This window comes from Sus scrofa, chromosome 18, assembly GCF_000003025.6.
Source record: "Sus scrofa isolate TJ Tabasco breed Duroc chromosome 18, Sscrofa11.1, whole genome shotgun sequence".
In the NCBI taxonomy this organism is placed as follows: domain Eukaryota; kingdom Metazoa; phylum Chordata; class Mammalia; order Artiodactyla; family Suidae; genus Sus; species Sus scrofa.
The window spans coordinates 37,724,860-37,745,306 of NC_010460.4; the positions used below are offsets into that span (position 1 = coordinate 37,724,860).

The following is a 20,447-nucleotide window of genomic DNA, read 5'->3' on the forward strand; positions in this document are numbered from 1 at the left end:
TCTCACGACGGTTTGCGGCGAGTATGGGGCGGGTCCGCAAGGCGGGCGAGGTAACGGTAGGAGGTGAGGTAACGGTAGGAGGTGAGGTAACGGTAGGAGGTGAGCTCCGGTGCTCAACCCGGCGCCCGGAACCGTGCGAAGCGCGCTGGAGGTGCTCAGGCGAAAAAGGTGCGCAGGGAAGAGAGAAAAACGGCCCCTTTTCCTTTTGTCACTTATTATCAGTAGCCGCATTGGTGTGGGCTATACTGAGGTAAATTAAAATAGATTACTGGCCGTACAAAATGTACAACAGCGTTAAATTCCATTTTAGAGCTTATTAGTGAATTAGGCAGTATAGTGCACTAGAATCATATTTTCTAGACTACAGAAAAAGCGGAGCTAAGCAAAACAGCTCATTTGTATATATTAGTATTTGTATTGCATTTATTTGTATGCATTTATTCTTAAGTCAGAACGTTTTGAGTTGATATTAATAGGTCACTTTATACTATGCAGTATACCAAGCGCAAAAAAAGAAACGGGGGGTCTTTAGACTGCAGGTGAGGAAGTTTACTTGCCTTTTGTTACTTTTTTTTTAAGGTGACTGTGAATGTTAACCTTTTAAGAATTATCTTACATAATATTGGAATAACTCCCTAGGCTATTTTCCTGTCATTTGATTGTAATATTACTGCAAGACAGGGTTGGTGGTAGTCTACTATCATGACTAAAAACACCGAAGAACAACAGAGTAAAGGGAAATGTCTGATCTTGAAACTAGTGTCAAAATGAGGCTAGTTTGTTTGTTTTTTTACTTGAAACCATTGCAGTACCTAATAGACCATTTTCTGCAAAAATTTAAATTGTATAATGAAATTCATTTTTAATGAAGATATTTATGTTCCTGATTTTGTACTACTTTATTTCATCTTCCATGTGGTAAAATAGGGAGCTGATTTGGTGCAGTCAGGACATTGCTGTGATTTATCTCATTGTTATTTATGTTGACAGGAGGCATGGACAGTTACAAGATCTAAGATTTAAGAGGCAATTTAAATTGGCATTGGATTTTTTTTTAAGTGATTCGTTGTAGATTCTATCCTTTCGTCCTAAAATACAATGAAAACATTGAAAGTTACCTAAAAATTTCATACTTTCTTTTTTTCTTGGAGGCAGGTCTCTTAACCTTGGCACTATTAATATTGAGTTAATGGATACATCTTTGTTGTGGGGGGCTGTCCTGTGCATTGTAGAATGTTTAAAAGCATTCCCAGCCTCTCCCACTAGATGCTAGTAACCCCCTCTCTCTCACACACACACATGCAACTGCGGCAACCAAAAACGTCTCCTGGAGAGCAAAATTGCCACTCTCTCTGTTCCCCATTTGAAAACCACTGCCTTGGAAAAAAAATATACTAGATCCTGTCAGAGGTGAAGTTTAGTTATTGGGTAGTGATTTAGAAATAACATCGATTAAAATGATTTCCCCAAAACATAGTAATCACGGGAGAGAAGGAGTACAATTATCATAATATTAGTTCTAGCAAGTGAGTATTCTGGCCAATTAGCAATCAGTAGATCTCCTGTTTTTCAATATGTAGAGTTGAAAGTCTGAGGAGAGATAATTTATAAAATAGTAGACCCACTCCTTTTGGCTCAGCTCCCTTCGCATAATTTGGTGGCAATACCTTTATAAATCCTACTCTGCATGTTGCATACCCCAAGATAATTTAGAAGTGAATTTCTGTGGTTCAATAAAAATTTGAATTGGTGTTTGAGACAATTCAAGCCTCAAATTTAAAACAGCTGACTGGTTGTTTTTTCAAAATAGTTTCTCCATTCTTTCATATAGTTCTTGACTAGTTAAAATGACAATTTCTAGAACCCCATGCTTAGCATTTCACTGACTTATCCGAGAGCCAAGTTTTGACAGCCAGAAACTTTATGAAGAGAGACAAAAGCATGCTGCCCCTTTCCCTTACTATCCCCTCATTATTCCTTGGTATTTATGAAGCCCATGTTTTTCTGGTTAGCATTAAGAACTTGATTGTGAAGAGAGTGCTGATGGAAATTTTTCAGCTTTAAAATAGCTATAAATATAGGGAAAACTGGTTATTTTTCACTTCAGGACTGAAGCAGTTACTTGCTTCTGAAATCACTTCCTGTATAATATCTTATTCACTCTTGACTTATTAATCATGATTTAATATCTAAATATAACATCCTGGTGGAATTGTTGGTTGGAGGAGTAAAATAAGATTTGTATGCTATATATGCTGTTTGCAGTAGAATCAAGTCAGAAGAGATTTCTTTGCCTTATTATACTAAATCAACTAAAATGTTGGTTATACTAAAGCAACTAAAATATTGATTCTAGGATGTAGAATTTATTAATGTTAGATTTACCTTAGAAATCCAAATTTCATAATTTTAAATATTTTACCATTTACATTATTCCATGGAGTATTTCTGTAGGAACTGAATATAATATTGCCTATAATAATGATATTGATAGTTAACACCTGCTGCTTACTACTGTTCTTAGCACTTAAAACTTTTTTTGACCAATACTATAAGGTATGTATAGTAGTATCCCATTTTACAGGTAAGGAAACTGCAACACAAAGACATTAAATAACTTGATCAAGGTCACAGCTGCTAATAAAATAGGCAAGATTCAAATCAGAGAAGCTTCGTTCCAGGGCCTATTTTCTGAACCACTAGGAAAGTCAGAACACTGTTGCAATGACTCTATACTGATTGAAGCCACACAATTTCAAATGAAGATCTCATTTAACATCAGTGCTACATTTACTTGATGGTTTACTCCATCTGTTTTAGTTTTTAATTACAGGGAAGTCTGTGATGATTTTTGCCTGGAAAGATCACATTTTACTTAACTATAAAATTGTTTATTAAATAAAGACATCTAGCTCATTTAGTGACAATGCTGTATAAGATTATGTTAATTTAAGAGTTCCTACTGCCTGTATTTTGTATGTTATATAAGAAGTGATTAATGAATCATTTGGAAATGAAGCTATTTTGTAACAAAAGTGAATGTTTAAAAATACTGGAGTCAAGTCCTAAGAGCAGTGTTTAGCCATATGAGATGAATACTCTTAGGCACAAAACTCCTGTTTGTCCTACAACAGTAGATACCTGCCATTAAAACTTGTCTTCAGCAATACCAGTTGTTTCATTTTTTTTTTTTTTCCTGCATCCTGGTATGATTTTTTTCCCCTCAACCTCAGGCATAGAAATCCTATATCCTTTCTCTGCTCTCAAATACTTTCCGTGTCTACCTCTTTGGGCAGTGAGGGAGCAAAAACTAACGTAGATGTATGCCATAATGGGACTTAACGATTTTACCGATGGGGAGGGTCATCACATAAACAAGTGTAAAACTGCAACTATTACAAACTAGTCAAAGAACCTTCCAGGGAAGTGTTCCTGAACAAATGATATTTGAACTGAAGGATGAATAAGGATTAATCTAACAAAGGAGAGGGGAAGGTCTCCACACAAAGGGAACAGAATGTGAAGAGGTGTTGTGTTGAGACAGGGGTGAGTATGAGGGATTCACAGAATTGAAGCTAGAGTGGACTGATTAAGGGGGAACTTTGTGAAAGATGAGGCTGACCATGAGTGACTTCATTTGCCATAATTAGTAGTTGTGTCTTTATCCTAAGTGGAGAGCCTGGGGAAGTTTGTTTTCTCACATGTTCACAGTTGTTTTAGATTGTGTTTAATGCATTTTCTTTTTAACACAACCATCATTTTCCGGCGTTATAGAATACCCTGCATCCTTCTAACTACAAACAGCAACAACACACAGCAGTTTCTGACCAGAAAATAATGTAGCACCCTTGTTACTAGAGAGTAACACTGAAAAGTTCCCAACTGGAACTGTGAAGTTTTTAATTCCTGAATTACAGTTGAGTTTCTCAGTTCTTGACTGACACTAACCATGCCTTTTCATCTCTCTTTTTACTTACAGTTGAGAAACTATATCGGATAATGTTGAATTCAGAGATGGTATAATTAAAAGATTATCATAGGCGTTCCTGTCATGGCGCAGTGGTTAACGAATCCGACTAGGAACCATGAGGTTGCGGGTTCGATCCCTGCCCTTGTTCGGTGGGTTAACGATCCGGCGTTGCCATGAGCTGTGGTATAGGTTGCAGAAGCGGCTCAGATCCAGCATTGCTGTGGCTCTGGCGTAGGCTGGCGGCTGCAGCTCCGATTGAACCCCTAGCCTGGGAACCTCCATGTGCCGCAGGAGCGGTCCAAGAAATGCCAAAAAAAAAAAAAAAAAGATTATTATAATGCAAATTGAGCAATAAATATTTCCAAAGATACTGATTTTTTTTTAATATACCATTTGAAAAATTGGAGTTCCTGTCGTGGCTCAGTGGTTAACGAATCCAATTAGTATCCATAAGGACTCGGGTTCAATCCCTGGCCTCGCTCAGGGGGTTAAGGATATGGTGGTGTTGTGACCTGTGTGGTGTAGGTTGCAGATGTGGCTCGGATCCCACGTTGCTGTGGCATAGGCCAGTGGCTACAGTTGCTATTGGACCCCTAGCCTGGGAACCTCCATATGCCACGGGTGCAGCCCTTAAAAAAGACAAAAAAAAAAAAAAATGGTGTAGCTTACATTCAGTAAAGTGCACAGGTCTTAAATATGCAGCCTGAGACTATATATGTGATGATTACCCAGAACAAGACAGCATTTCTGGCCCCCAGTACCCTGGTACTTCCTCCCAGGTCATAGCACCTCCCTCAAAGATAATCATTATTCTGCCGCGTGATACCATAAATTAGTTTTGCCTGTTTTGGAACAAAGAAATGGAATTATATAGTGTGTACTCTCTTGATCTGGCTTTATTTGCTCAGTATTGTCTGTGAAATTCAATTATATTGTTGCTTGCAACCTCAGTTTTCATTTCAAGCTAGTATTCTGTTGTATGAATATACCACAATTTATTCATCCTCTCTACTGTTGACAGATGTTATATCATTTGAGTTTCACGTAATGATGACAACTTGGTAAAATTAAAGTGTTTATCTTGTTTTGGGATTATTTTGTTTTGCCTTTTCTTCTGTTTATAATTACTTAGCATATTGTTTTGTGGTATAAAATTATCCCAGATTCTCAGGTTTTTAAGTATTAGTGCACCATATGAAATTGCCATTTTATGGGTCAAAATTTATGGGTTTTTTCCACCAGGCTTTGTTTCAAATGATCTAATCCTCCTTTCAGCCAGGAACCTTATAATTGCTGTGAAACCTATTCAGTTGTGAAACCCTTAATGCTACCGCCCTCTCTCTCCCATTCTTTAGATGAGGAACATGAGGCACCGTTGGGTGTAGTGATGAGGTTACTGTTACAGAGAGGTTATTGAAAAGAGCTGGGAATGGAAGCCAGGAATCCTGGTATTCTTTTCTCTTGTTCTAGATACAAATTAAGCTCTCATTGTGTTAGCAGTTCACAAGTAGGTGAATATACTGAGTATCAGTTTTAATGTAATATTATTTCTCCTTTTTACCTCAATATGGGTAATCAGTTTGGGGTGAATGACTTCTTTGATCAACAGATTTTCATTTTCAAGGTTATAGTGAAGCAGATTATTGGTAGCTAAAATGTTACATCATGTAGTGACTTTTAATATGAGAAAGTGTAATTTTTATTTGTTTACTTATGAGAGAAAATGAGTTACACTCACCCTTAAAAAAGCCTCCATATGTTTTAAAAAAGTTTTAATTTTTCACGAAGGAGTTAGGAAAATAGGATGTTCTTCATTGCAATCTTCTTGTCCTTTATTTTTTCTTATGCCTGTTTAAAAGTCATTTTTTCCCCTGAAATAGTAGTATTTAAAATCACAAAAACAATATTTTAGGTTCTCTAATACTAAATACAACTAAAATAAGATTAGTGTGACTCTGAGAAATTAATTTATATCCACCTTATAAGAGTTGTTTGGAGATCCCTGGTGGGCTAGCAGTTCAGGATTCACCTGTTGTCACTGCTGTGGCACACGTTCCATCCTTGGCCTGAGAACTCCCTCATGTTTGTGGGCACAGTCCCCCTCCCCCCAAAAAAAATTATTTGAAAGACCACCTGCCCCACTTTTATGAACTTCATGGTATATCAGCCTTTGGCAGGTTTGGCATTTACTAAGTAGATAACACCTTTGGGACTCCCAGAATATTTATCAAGAGATTGAGCTTAATAAAGACGGGTGCTAAACGTCTTAGGTAGAGAGAAAGTGAACTGAAATGTCTCAACTCCTTGGAGGAAGAAGGTGTTCTGTCTTGCACACACTGCAACTTCTCTCCTACCCCCATACCTCCTTGAGTGTTTTGGCAGATGGTTTGGAACTTTTATGATTTTTATTTTTTCATTATAGCTGGTTTACAGTGTTCTGTCAATTTTCTACTGTACAGCATGGTGACCCAGTTATACATACATGTATACATTCTTTCTTCTCACATTATCATGCTCCATCATAAGTGATCAGACATAGTTTCCAGTGCTACACAGCAGGATCTCATTGCTAATCCATTCCAAAGGCAATAGTCTGCATCATCAACCTTAACAAACGTTTTCTCAAGTCAGTCTCCCAAAGCAACAGAAATAAAAGCAAAAATAAACCAGTGGGATCTAATCAAACTGACAAGCTTTTGCACAGCAAAGGAAACCAAAAAGAAAACAAGAAGAAAAGTTAAAGAATGGGAGAAAATACTTTCAAATGATGCAACTGACAAGGGCCTAATCTCTAAAATATACAGCTTATACAACTCAACAGCAAAAAGGCCAACAACCCAATTGAAAAGTGGGCAAAATACCTGAATAGACATTTCTCCAAGGAAGATACACAGATGGACAAGCACATAAAAAAATGCTCAAAATCACTGATTATTAGAGAAATGCAAATCAAAACTACCATGAGATACCACCTCACATCAGTCAGAACAGCCATCATTAATAAATCCACAAATAACAAATGCTGGAGAGGGTGTAGAGAAAACAGAATCCTCCTGCACTGTTGGTGAGAATGTAAGCTGGTACAACCACTATGGAGAACAGTGTGGTGGTACCTTGGAAAACTATACATAGAACTACCCTATGACCCAGCAATCCCACTCTTGGACATACATCCAGACAAAGCTTTCCCTTTTTTTTTTTTAAAGAATCTTGAAATGTATAGGTTTGTTTTAGATGGGACAAAATTGTGAATTTAGAAGCCATTGATGCATTATGACAAAACAGTAAAACTCTTGGGGGTCAGCTCTTTGATCATAGAGCTACTGAGTCTTAGGAACCAAAGAAAGCATTTTTACATTGAATATTCATTTTTTTAAAATTTGGTATACCTGTAATAAACCACCAAAATTAGGAATTCCTCACAGTAGTTTTAATTTGAGGTCATTTTCCCCCTTTTTATTATAAAGACCAAATGAGCAAAACCTGGCTACCTCCTTTTACCTTCCTGGCTGTGCCTAGTCCTTACTGACTTTTTTAGGTTTGTGATACCCTTATTCTTATCTCCCTTCTCTTACTGATTTCCTTTACATGTCCATTTCAGACTTCCTATTATTATCACCTCTTGTCTCCTAAACTTGTGGTGCCTTATTAGGGAAACTGACGTTGTTTATGGGCATTTGGACTGCAGCCTGTGTTCCTTAGCCTATGTTTGCCCAGCCTGCCCATTTTGATTATCAGTTGGCAACACTTAAGTATGAAGCCCCTGAGGGCCTGCCAGCCGTTGGTCAAAGTTGTGGTTGTTCTGTTTATTTGGGACTTTTTTTTTTTTTAAACATTATTGAATGGCTTCTTTGTACAGTCAACCTTCAGCCTGACCCTGTACAGTTTAGTTTCTACCTTTCAGCTTGTACATGTCGCAGACATTTTATTTAGCCCCTAAAAGTTTATACTTTAGACAGCAGAATTCACATTTCACTTACTGGCGTAGAAAATGTTAACTAGGAGGACTTCAAAGCACCTTACATATTTGGGTTATTATCTACTTTTGATATGACTGATACTGTTTCTTTAAACCCTGTGACTTCTGGGCTTTAAAAATTTACATTTAGGGCAGGCTTTCTCTACATTAACACTATTTTAGGACAAATGTTTTTGTTGTGGGAGGCTGTCCTATGCATTGAAGGAATTATCATCCTCCCTGGCCTCTCCCAAAAGATGATAGTAGCTCCCCTCCCTAGTTGAGATGACCAGATGTCCCTTGGAGCTGAACATTTCTCCCAGTTGAGAACCACTGATTCAGGTCTTCTGGGTTATATTTACACTTCTGCAGTGATCCCCTCATAGAAGTATAGAATGGTTCCAGAACTATAAATACCCTAATGAAATGGTTAGAGAATGGGATGTTTAGGGTTTATGTCATTCGTTGATTGATTTACTTATTCAGTGTACATTTATTGGATGTCTACTAGATGCTAGATGTAAGAGGAAAATGGGTAAAACATGGTCCTAGTACCTATCTTAGTACATAAGTTGTTCAGATTACCATGTCTTACTAGGCTGCTGTGTATTGTGCAGAGGAGGAAAAGGTATAGTGCTGTGCATGTAGCAGAATTAATACTGAATGTCTGTTGATAATTGAGTGAGCGTGGACTCCTTTAGTCAGACACATCTGCATTCAAATCACAGTTTGTTGTGTACTATTTTCTTGTCATATAACCTTGAGCAAATTGCTTAACATTTCTGAAGCTTGAGTGATATAACATGGACAGTTTTTGGTGAAATCTCAAATTCACATAAATGTGTCAACAAATTAGTTTTATTATTATTACTTAATAGAAAGGATCTCTGAATGTCTGCTCTTGAATGAGTGAGTGACAGATTTTGTGGGTAAACAGTTTTTTTTTTTAAATGGAATAAAATGTTTCTTTCTTGGCAAAGTAGATAGCTGTCCAAGTCTGCTAGCTCTAATATTGCCTCCATAGTAGGAGCCAAAGGTTTGGGGCTAGAGGCATAAGGATCCATGAGACTTGGAAAAGAGAGCTGGTTGGGAGAATTATATGTCACATTTGTAGAAAGGATTTATAGAAAAGGTTTATAAGCATACATGGTCAAATAGAGTTCAAATAATAGGATTTATTAAATAATTTTTTTTTAAATTTTAAGTTTTGTCTAAAATTCGAACACTTTGTTAGGTTAGAGTTGAATCTGAAAACTCCTAAAGTTGACCTGAAAATCGCCTCATCTGTTTCTCTTCACATTGCTGTCTTCCTTCCCTGAACCATAGGTTATTGTCTGTATTTTCTGTTTTTCACATTTAGGCTTATACTACCTCGTATTATTACTCAAATCTTCATAGTACTGCCTTGCTTTCAGAGCCAGATTATTAGCTTGCTGAATGTATTTATACAGAGGTTTTTCAGATTCATGTACCTATTAGCAGTATTGCTGTATTTGTGGAATGACAGAATGCAAATTAATACAGTTTAAAAACAGTGCATGAGCAACAGTATTGCAAGTGACTCTTACCTCTTTAAAGCACTTGTGAGATCTGAAGGCAAAACTGACCTTTCCTTAATTTGGCATTTGATACACTGATACTTTACAGAGTAATTACTTTTTTTTAAGCCTTGGCAAGAAAAAATTTGACTTTCTTTAATCTTAACCTATAGCCTAGAATTGAGAAAATTAATTAACATGGAGTGACATTACTAAAATGTTCTTGAACATACACATGTCATTAATTTTAAAAATGTTTTTTGAGGTAAGATAGCGTTTTTGTCTTTTTACTGATGGCTGCCTTTCTATATAGTGTCAGATTTTTTTTTTTTTGGTCTTTTTGCCATTTCTTGGGCCGCTCCCGCGGCATATGGAGATTCCCAGGCTAGGGGTCGAATCGGAGCTGTAGCCACCAGCCTATGCCAGAGCCACAGCAACGCGGGATCCGAGCCGCGTCTGCAACCTACACCACAGCTCATGGCAACGCCGGATCGTCAACCCACTGAACAAGGGCAGGGACCGAACCCGCAACCTCATGGTTCCTAGTTGGATTCGTTAACCACTGCACCACGATGGGAACTCCCCTATAGTGTCAGATTTTAAGATTGTGTTGGCTTTGAACGTGCCTTGGATTTTACTTTGATATTGGTAATACTATTAAAAACTGTATTCTTTCTGTGAAATCCACGTTCTTTGGTGGAGTTTTCAGATTATTTATGTGTATTTCACATCTGTATTAGACTTTGATCATCTAAATGGTTCAAAGCGAGGATTTATATAAACAATTCAGCATATATATGTTCATATAGAAGTGACTGGGTCTAACATGACCAAAATTTAGTAATATATTCTTTTAATATTTAAAATGTCTTTTCAAAAGATTGTTTCAAAATTATAAAGCCTTACAGACCCTTTAGAATACTTTTCATATAATAATCAGTTAGCTTCACCTGGTATCTTTATTTCTTTTGTTTTGATTTTATCAACACAGAAAAGCTTCACTGGCCTGAGCAAGAACTTGCTAAGAAGTCTATTCTAAATGCAGAAGAGTCATTGATCATTAATAGCAAAAGAAGCATTTCACATTTATCTCCTGGAATACTAAAGGACATTTTCACAACTGGAACCAGTAGTTACAATGTCCTACTACAGAGCAAAGAGGAAAAAAAGCATCATTCACAAAAACAGTCTTCCTCCACCTACTCCAAGAGATGTAGAAAACCCAGCAAATTTCCTGGCTCTTCACGTAGCAAAGATCTTCGCAAGATGAAAGCCCCAGTGCCTGTGATGAGCAGCGGTACTTGGTACTGCCTAGAAAGGCAGCCTGCTGTTTTTGTCACTAGTTCAGTGTCAAGTCCTGTAAAGTTTACACATGATATCTCTGTTACAGGAAACAGCATAGTACTGCCACCAAAACCCAAAAATGAAAGAAAGGTCAAGCGGCGCCATTTCTCCACACTTCCAAAGCCAAAGCCACAGCCTCAGCTGTCTAGAAGTTTTGAAAAAGGAGATGACTTTTCTGGAAAGAAATTTTGTATACTGACAGCTATAAAGCCCACCAACTTGGAGAAAGAAAAACTGAGATTCTTTAAGTCTGATTATACCTACAATCCTCAGTTTGAATATGCTAATCCTTCCCTGCCAAGTGTATTAGCCAAGCACAGCAATGCCTCTGACCGATTTCTTAAGCAGGTAAAATGCTACTTCAGTGGTGATATTTCATTTTTATGTAGTGAAAATAATTATTTGCAGTCTTAAAAAAGTTGTTTTAAAATATTCCAACTACTTATGTTTATAGTTAACTTCCATCCAGGACATGTAAATATGTGACAGGAAATCTCCAGGTGAGTGGTACAGTCCATATGTAAACCTTTTTGCCCTAATAGAAAGCTATAAAGAGGAGTTCTCATTGTGACTCACTGGGTTAGAGATCCAGCTTGTCTCTGTGGAGGCACTGGTTCAGTCCCTGGCCCAGTTCCACGGGGTTAGGTATCAGGCGTTGGCCACAGCTGTGGCCTGGGTCGCAGCTCCGGCTCAGATTCAATCCCTAGCTCAGGAACTTTTATATGCCATGGGGGAGCTGAAAAAGGAAAAAAAATTTATAAAGAATCTATTATATAGACTTTGTATCAGGAAGCAGCTATATTAGGAAAAAGCTTCAGATTCTGGTTCCAGGCTTTCATTTGGGAGTTATAAACTCGTGGCTCCTTAGCCCACCAAATGTTTGTGTTTACTTTTTAATTTTGAATGTCTTCGATGCAGTATGCAATATATCCGATTTTCCTAGGTTGTTGTTGCCTTCTGAGCTTGCTTAGGACCCTAACGGCATTTTTGGGGACCTAGCCGTTGGCAGTTGGCAAATACTTTTTCATGCTTATTGAAATTGTTAAACATCAAGTAAATTTTACATACTTGTTTAAAGAAGAAAATAATGGAATTTTAAAATTAAAGTAAAAAATTAGCAAGTCATGATAAGAATAAGCAACACTTTCCAAATTGCTCAGTGAAGATGATTATAGCACATAGTTTTGTGTGTTTAAGATCTTAATAAGCTTCAAAATCCACTTAAGTATTTGAGGAGAAATTGGCTAATGTTTACCTTCAAGACATAGTGTTGAGATCATAAAAGACTACATTTGTTTAACTTTTTACAAGTTATATTTTTAAATGTGCATAAAAATGTTCATTTTTATTATGTATCAGGTCAACTTGGCTTTGTCAGCGATTGAATATCTGTTTGTAGGCTAGCTACAGCTTCATGGTTCCATTGCGTGTTGCGGATGCCCTACTATAGCGTTTTGCTACAATGCAAGTTCTTTTGACTTGTGGCCAGCAATTTTTTTTTATTGTTATAAATTACATGGACCAATGTTTTAAAGTCATTACATAAAGCTTATCTTAAAACAATTTTAATCTTGCTGTTTATCTTCCTGTGTTAGAAGAAACCTTCACTACTGCTTCTGTGTTTTTTTGAAGGTGCATTCCCCTTTTTATTGTAATGTGCTGAGATTGTGCTAAACACAAATAAGAAGGTCCAGTTATTGTTTTATTCTCACTTTGGCAGTCATTTTGTTACTTTTGTTTTTGGCGTGGAAACTGCAATTAATTGAATAGGGCTTTCACTCACTTAAAATTGTTGGTAATTCTAAAAATGCTATTAGCTTTCCCCCACTAATACAGAAAGAGATGGCTGAAATTTCTTTACCAATATTCTTTAATTTGAAATCTTACCACAAGCGCTACTAGTTGGAAAGGGATTTTTCAGTATTAGGTCAAAATAAATGCTCTTTCATTTCCTTGGAAGGGAGTGAGGAAGCATTAGCAGTTCCAAAGATTGAGAATTGACAGTGCTTGCCCTGTGGCTCTACAATTTTTATTTCAATCCAAATCCAGTTTAAGGAGATAAAATTTATGCTTGGGTTGCTTGAGACTTCTGAATAGCACCAGCAATTCTAGCTGGCTGGTACTTCAAATGCCGCCATTTGGGAGAATGATCTCAACAAATGCCAGATGTACTTTTTAAACCACTTTAATCAAATAGAGGAGATTCATCAGAACAAGGCCCCCACAAAATATGCTTAAATTCCTACTTAGCATCTGAGTGAATTCTAACATGATATATCCTTCCCCTCCTCAGCCGTGAGCTAAAACAGGAGTTCCAGGGCTGGTTTCAGGACTCAGAAACATGCTGCACAGGCGGGCCAGAAAGGCCAAGTTACCCATTGGTCTAAGGCCTCCAGCCTTGAGACCATGCCAACCCCTAGGTGACAGTCTCTTGAGTTTTCATGAGCTGGATCTTTCCAAGGCAGGCAGTGTTGGAGAGTGTTGTTGTTGGAGAGGGACTGTGGTTCTCTTCAGTGCACAGATTGGCAGAATATTGCTGATCCAGGTACAGATACCACATGGAACTAAGGTCATTCCTAATTGGTTACCCTGTCAATGTCAAGGAGTTCCAGGACTCAGTTTTTTCCTGGTCCAGAAGGTAGATTCCTCAGGAGGCACTAGCATCTAGCATGGGCTACAGGTGGTTCACAGCATCTAGCATGGGCTACAGGACTTGACAGGTGGTTCACTAGCATCTAGCATGGGCTATAGGACTCGACTATAACTCCAGGTAGAGCCTGCTGAATCCTGCTTAGCCTCTTGCTGGCAGCCATGGTTGCTCTCAGCTTCCTGGCTTTTAAGGGATAGGAACCAAGAATATTTTCAGAGGCTGTGGACCTTTTGCAGTAAAGAGTGCAGTACATCCTGGGTGCTGAAAAAGGGATCTGGGATAAGAGAATGCTGAAGCTGTCAAGGGTTAGGTGCTTCCTCAACAGCAGCTCAGAGGTTGATCATTAGTGGCACATTTGAGCAGTAAACTGGCAGGCAGTCACTGTCTGTCCTACCTCTCAGTCGCTGACCATCTCTAGGAAACCTAGATAGCATATCCATATGGCTTTAGACCCAACACGTTGTTGAACAAGGTTGGAAGTGAGAGATGAGGAAGGTCTTCGGGGCAGTAATGGGAGTCCTTGGCAGTATTTCCAAAAGTCAAATGGAAATTACATATTGATATGATAAAGCCAATGGGCAGTTTAAGTGACTGGTTTTCCACCTCTAGCTGGAATCATAGCTCTCATTGTAGATCCTGCCTAGGAGCTTGCTAACTGGAAGCTCCTATTGGTAGAATGATACCTAATAACATAGGAGAAATAAGTCAACTTTGATTTGGCTCGATAAGGTAAAATTTGAATTAAGTTCTTATTAATAAAAGTGGAGCAGTGGGGATCATTAGTGATTGGTAAATGGGGAGCTTTTGTGTGAGAAAAAGAAAGCTTTGGGGTGTTAGCTGAGTCTACCCTGTGGCTGTCAGGGTGGAAAAGTTTTAAAGATGTGCAAAAAAAGTTAAAACATTGCCTGAGACTGCCAACCTTGCAAAGGCTTGCTTGCAAAATTAATGTGAGCCTGGTGTCTGGGAACTTGACTGGTAAATAGTTTTCCTACATTGAAATAAAACTTTCCCTAAATGATGATTAACTTGCTATGCCTAAATTGTGCAAACAGTATGTTTTATGTTGAATCTCTCTTTTCCTTTAGTGAGTCTGGATTTTTATTTTATTATTTTTTTGCTCTTGTTAGGGCCGCACCTGCAACATATAGACATTCCCAGGCTAGGCGTTGAATTGGAGGTGTAGCTGTCGGCCTATACCACAGCCACGCCAGATCCAAGCCGTATCTGTGACCTATACCACAGCTTGTGGAAGTGCTGGATCCTTTAACTCAGTGCTGTATCCTTTAACTCACTGAATAAGGCCAGGGATCAAACTCGCATCCTCATGGATACTAGTTGGGTTCTTAATCCACTGAGCCACAACTGGAGTCTGGAATTTTAGAATGTTCTAGGCATAGGGGTGCTTATATGACCAGCCTACTAGAAAAACTTTGTTTCCTTGGAAGACAAATCTTTACATGTTCTTAGAATTCAGTTGCTAGAGAAGTTAATTGCCTCCTGTGACTTCATTGTAAGAGGACTCTTTTGAAGCTACGTCTGATTTCCTCCAGACTTTACTAGATAGAAGAAATGGGGAGTGGTGGGCTTAAGTTGATTTCTTAAAGGCATTTACATTCAGATTTTAGGAAAAGAAAAAAAAACTCTGTACTGTCCAAGTAAGACATCTCCGTGGGCTGTATTTGTTGTCAGTTTGACATTCCTGATAGTTACAAGGTGTGACTTATAGCTTTGTAAAGGGCCATTGTGTCACACAATTCCAGGGGGTACCATTCACAAATTGAGTCTGGGCCCTACATTCATACAGTGGCATTAATACTTATCATAAGCATGGGGTTCTTATTTGGCATTATAATACATTTTTTTTTTACCAGTATGATATTTGTCTTAGCAGGTCAAGTAAATTAAATGTATGCTAAGTTAGTAGAAATTCTGTGTGGAGGGTAGCTGGGGAAGAATGAACAAGAAAAAGTATACTTACTTTATTATGAAATTGTTGACACTGCCTTTTTTAGTTTTTTTTCAAGACCCTTGCTCCTTTGTTAGTCCATTAAAATTGCTTTTAAATTTAAGGATGTGATCATATGAACCATATATGTATTACAAGTTACAAATAGCACTGATAGGGTGCATAATATTTGCTCATTAGTCTGCTGAGTACTTTTCGCCTGTTACCTTTAGTCCCTCATATGAGGGACAATACTAGTAATATTTGTTACCAGTTGAAAAAACTGGTCTAGAGAAGTGAAGTCATTTTCTTGAGGTCAGAGTCTTTCTCATGCTCTCTGTCTTCATTACAATGGTCTGTTGGCAAACTAGCTCTCTTTCCATGGTGTAAATATTAACACTTCCACCATGACCAGTTTCAAGCAATGTAAGATCACTGTTTTGCAAATTAATAACAGTTCACTCAGCTCTAACAAGCCAGCATGCCTGGAGTTCAGCATATCACTGTTTCACAGAATAGTTCAACCAGTCTTTTCTAGCCATAATGCACCCCCTGCACTCAAAGAGCACCAGATCAGAAGATCTCACTTGGCAGGCAAGGATGCCTTTGGTAGAAGCTGATTATGGAGACTGGAAGATTTTTTTTTTTTTCTTTTTTAGGGCTGCACTTGTGGCACGTGAAGTTTTCCAGACTAGGGTCAAATCAGAGCTGCAACTTCCAGCCTACACCACACAAAACTGAATCTGAGCTGCATCTGTGACATACACAGCTTAGGGCAACACCAGATACCAAACCCAGTGAGGCCAGGGATCAGATCTGCATCCTCATGGATACTAGTTGGGTTCATTACTGCTGAGCCACAACGGGAACTCTGGAAGATATTTTTGCTGTTTGTGATACACTTATGAAATAGTGATGATTGGGAGTTCCCATCGTGGTGCAGTGGTTAATAAATCTACCTAGAAACCGTGAGGTGGCGGGTTTGATCCCTGGCCTTGCTCAGTGGGTTAACGATCCGGCATTGCCGTGAGCTGTGGTGTAGGTTGCAGACGTGGCTCGGATCCTGCGTTGCTGTGGCTCTGGCGTAGGCTGGTGGCTACAGCTCCGATTGGACCCCTAGCCCAGGAACCTCCATATGCCGCGGTAGCAGCCCAAGAAAAGGCAGAAAGGCAATAAATAAATAAATAATGAAATAGTGATTATTACTGTTTTTTGGAAGCTTTAAGACAAGAGTTTTTACCTTCTTCCTGTTATAGCACCCATCCTCATATTTCAGCTACAGCTTCAGTCTCAACTCATGGTACATTGTTATTTAGTGCCTTAGGAAGAGTAAGCAAGTTTAAAACTTGGCTCCTGGTCTATAAACTGGTAATATTTGAAAGAAGCAAATTCAACGGCACCCTGAAGAGGCTATCCACAACATTGTAGATGGCTGGTTTCTCTCTTCATGCTCCTTTTACTCTGCCAGGGAACAAAGCAGAAACATCCTTCCATCATAGATAGCTCCCATGATACATAGCTTTTCCTTGTTGACCACTGTCCTCACCATTGCATTTCACCTGTTTTCTTTCTCTTTCACATGGAGTATACACAACCCAGAATTGACAAGGGGGTTAAAGTAAAATTAAGTGTTTTCAAGTGAAAAAAAATAATTTCTCAAACATTTCTTCTTCAGGAGTTCCCATTGTGGCTTAGTGGGTATCCATGAGGATGTGGGTTCGATCCCTAGCCTTGCTCAGTGGGTTAAGGATCTGGTGTTTCCATGAGCTGTGGTGTAGGTAGCAGATACTTCTTGGATCCCACGTGGCTGTGGCTGTGGTGTAGGCCAGCATTGGTAGCTCCAGTTCAACCCCTAGCCTAGCAACTTCCATATGCAGGTACAAAAAATTTTTTTTCTTCTCCAGTGAAGAAATGTGTCCATTGTTTTCCTATTCCTAAGACTTTGTATTTGTCAAAATAATTATTTTTCAAATAGTCATTTTTTGATTACCCATATTAATGGAAGGAAACATTTTTATGGATTAGCTAAAGTGGAATGATAATTCCCTGCTCCTTCCCTGTTCAATAGTTCTCATCAGGGCAGTCATCTTAGCTTTCCTGCTGTGTCAGTGCTACACTAGTCATAGTAGTGAACACAGCAGTAGAAAAAGCCACAAACAGTGGCATGAGATGGAGATTGTAGAAGGAAATAATGTTTTAAAATCGACCATCTAAGTAAAAATAAACCACTGAACTGATTTGTGAAGAAGAAAGCTTTTTGAATCTTTGATTTGGTTCCAACCATCTTAAACTATAACCTCTGAGGGAAAAGATGCAGTTAAAGATGAGGGATTAAGTATTAAGGAATGTTATTATGAATGAAGAACAGATGGTGAAGACTTGTAGTTACTAGAAGAAATGTGCAGATATATTTTCCAAAAAAAATCAATGTCAAAAACATGCAATAAAGTATCTTTTTCATCTATCTTAGCATATCAAAGCACTCCATAAAGATGTGCTTGTTAATCTTTACAATATCTCAATAGACATAACCCTCTCAGCCAAGAGAGAAATAGTAACTCTTAAAACCAGCTGTAAGATCTGTCTTAAATAAGTTTGTTAGACATGTAAATGTAATTAAGAAATTGAGGAACTTTCTTTTAGAATATTCTTTGATTTATGACTAATTTTTAGGAATCTTGCTCTGTCAGAGAGAGATGGACTCGACCTATAAAGTTTCCTTGTGTGCTATAGTACAGAATGTTTCTATTTTTATTTTTGTCCCGGGGCTACATACTCATGTAAACATCACCCTGTCTCTTTCACTTTCCTCCTACACATTTTGAGGGAAATTGACTAAATGATCCTTGAAAGCCTTTTCTATGACCACACACATCTCTCTTAAGTTCCAGGCCCCAAAATGCTATGGCTGATCAAATCAAGATTCCATTTCCTGTCACATTTTGTATTCGATTGTGTTGTGTGTTTTGTGAAAATGTTTAGCTGTTCTTCCACATTATGTGTTAATCACAGAAAAGCTGAGTTTCTGTAAGCTGTCTTAACTGAGAATTATTTTACGTCAGTTATCACTGCTTTATTGATGCAATGTAATTGGCAAATACTTTGGTTTGTTAAAATTAACTTTCTAAATACATGAAATTTGTTTCTCTAGGTACAAAACCTAGTGGGGAAAAAACATTTAAATGCATATATTCAACTCGACAATTCAGGAGAATGCTTTTCAAATTAAGGTTACTAAGAAGATAATCTAATAGCAGAAATGTAAAGAAAATAGCCAGGGATATCAGGATGGTAGCAAATCTATTATCTTAAATTCACATGAATTTTACATTAAACTTCACAAAGTATCTTTAATACAGAAAAGTGTGAATTACTTACCAGCTCGCTGGCAACCTATTCTCCCAATGTGAGAAGCTGAAAATTAGTACTAAGTTACACATTAACACTATTGATTTTTAAAATTAGCTCCTGTCACCAAAAGTCCAGTAGCACCTTGAGGGAAAAGCACAGACAAAGCACCTTCTGGGAAGGAGAGTAGTCATTAGGAAAGGTACAGTATACCTCTGAGCAAGCAAGAGTTCCAACAGCTTGGAGACAGAGTACAGAGCCATAATTTTACAAAATTCAGGCATATTGTCTTAATAATAAAACATAAACTTGATTTCTTTTTTATAGTTTAGTTGATTTACAGTGTTGTGTCAGTTTCTGCTGTACAGCGAAATGACCAAGTCCATTCCTTTTCTCATACTATCTTCCATCATGTTCTACTCCAAGAGACTGGACATAGGTCTCTGTGCCGTACAGTAGGACTCCATTGCTTATCCATTCTAAATGTAGTAGTTTGCCTCAAGCTTCCTGTTCATCCCCTTCCCCAGCGACCATGTCCATGTCTGCTCTCCATGTCCATGATCTGTTCTGTAGATAGGATCATTTCTGCCATATTTTAGATTCAAGATATAAGTGATATCATATGGTATTTGTCTTTTTCTGACTTACTTCACTGAGTATGAGGGCCTCTGGTTACATCCGTCTTGCTGCAAATGGCATTATTTTGTCCTTTTTAATGACTGAGTAGTATTCCAATGTATTTATGTACCCAGTCTTCTTAATCTATTCATCTGTCAGTGGACATTTAGGCTGTTTCTATGTTTTGGGTATTGTGAATAGCATTGCAGTGAACATAGGGGTACAGGTATCTTTTTGAATGAAAGTTTTGTCTGGATATATGCCCAAGAGTGAGATTGCTGGATATATGGTAGTTCTATATTTAGTTTTCTGAGGAACCCCTCCATTCTGTTTTCCGTAGCGACAAACCAATTTACATTCTCACCAACAGTGAGGGAGGGTTCCCTTTTCTCTATACCCTCTGTAGCATTTGTTGTTTGTTGACTCATTAATGATGGCCATTCTGACTGGTATGAAGTGGTACCTCATTGTAGTTTTGATTTGAATTTCTCTAATAATCAGTGATGTTGAACATTTTTTCATGTGCCTAGTGGCCAGCCATATGTCTTCCTTGGAGAAATGTATTTTTAGGTATTCTGCCCACTTTTCAGTTGGGTTTTTTTGTTGTTGTTATTGAGCTGTATGAGCTGTTTGTATGTTTTGGAAATTAGACCCTTGTTGGTTGCATTGTTTGCAAAGATTTTCTCCTATTCTGTGGGTTCTCTCTTTTTTTTTGTTAATGGTTTCCTTTGCTGTGCAAAAGGTTTTGAGTTTAGTTAAGTCCCATTGGATTATTTTTGTGTTTATGGTCATTACTCTAGGAGATGTATCAAACAAGATGTTGCTGTGGTTTATGTCAAAGAGTGTTCTATGTTTTCCTCTAGTAGGAGTTTTATTGTGCTGGCCTTATATTTACATCTTTAATCCATTTTGAGATTAGTTTTGTGTATGGTGTTAGAGAGTGTTCTAATTTCATTATTTTACATGTTTATGTCCAGTTTTCCCAGCACCACATATTGAAGAGACTTATCTTTCTTCTACTGTATGTTCTTGCCTCCTTCGTCATAGATTAGTTGACCATAGGTGCTTGGGTTTAT

The 20,447-nt window shown here is 37.9% G+C and overlaps 1 protein-coding gene across 10 annotated transcripts in view; it reads left to right on the top strand.

Moving 5' to 3' along the window:
• Window positions 1–20,447, top strand: part of KIAA0895 (KIAA0895 ortholog) — a 78,203-nt gene that overhangs the window by 10,003 nt on the left and 47,753 nt on the right. For 4 of the 10 annotated variants that reach the window (XM_021079081.1, XM_021079080.1, XM_021079078.1 and 1 more), the window contains exon 2: window positions 10,458–11,158. The exons of 1 other annotated variant lie outside the window; for it this stretch is intronic. In XM_021079081.1, the coding sequence (XP_020934740.1) occupies window positions 10,733–11,158 (426 nt within the window). In that variant the 5' untranslated portion in view covers window positions 10,458–10,732. Of the gene's footprint in view, window positions 1–28; window positions 169–10,457; window positions 11,159–20,447 lie in introns of those variants that run through there. 5 more of the 10 variants (XM_021079074.1, XM_021079077.1, XM_021079079.1 and 2 more) reach the window with 5 other exon arrangements.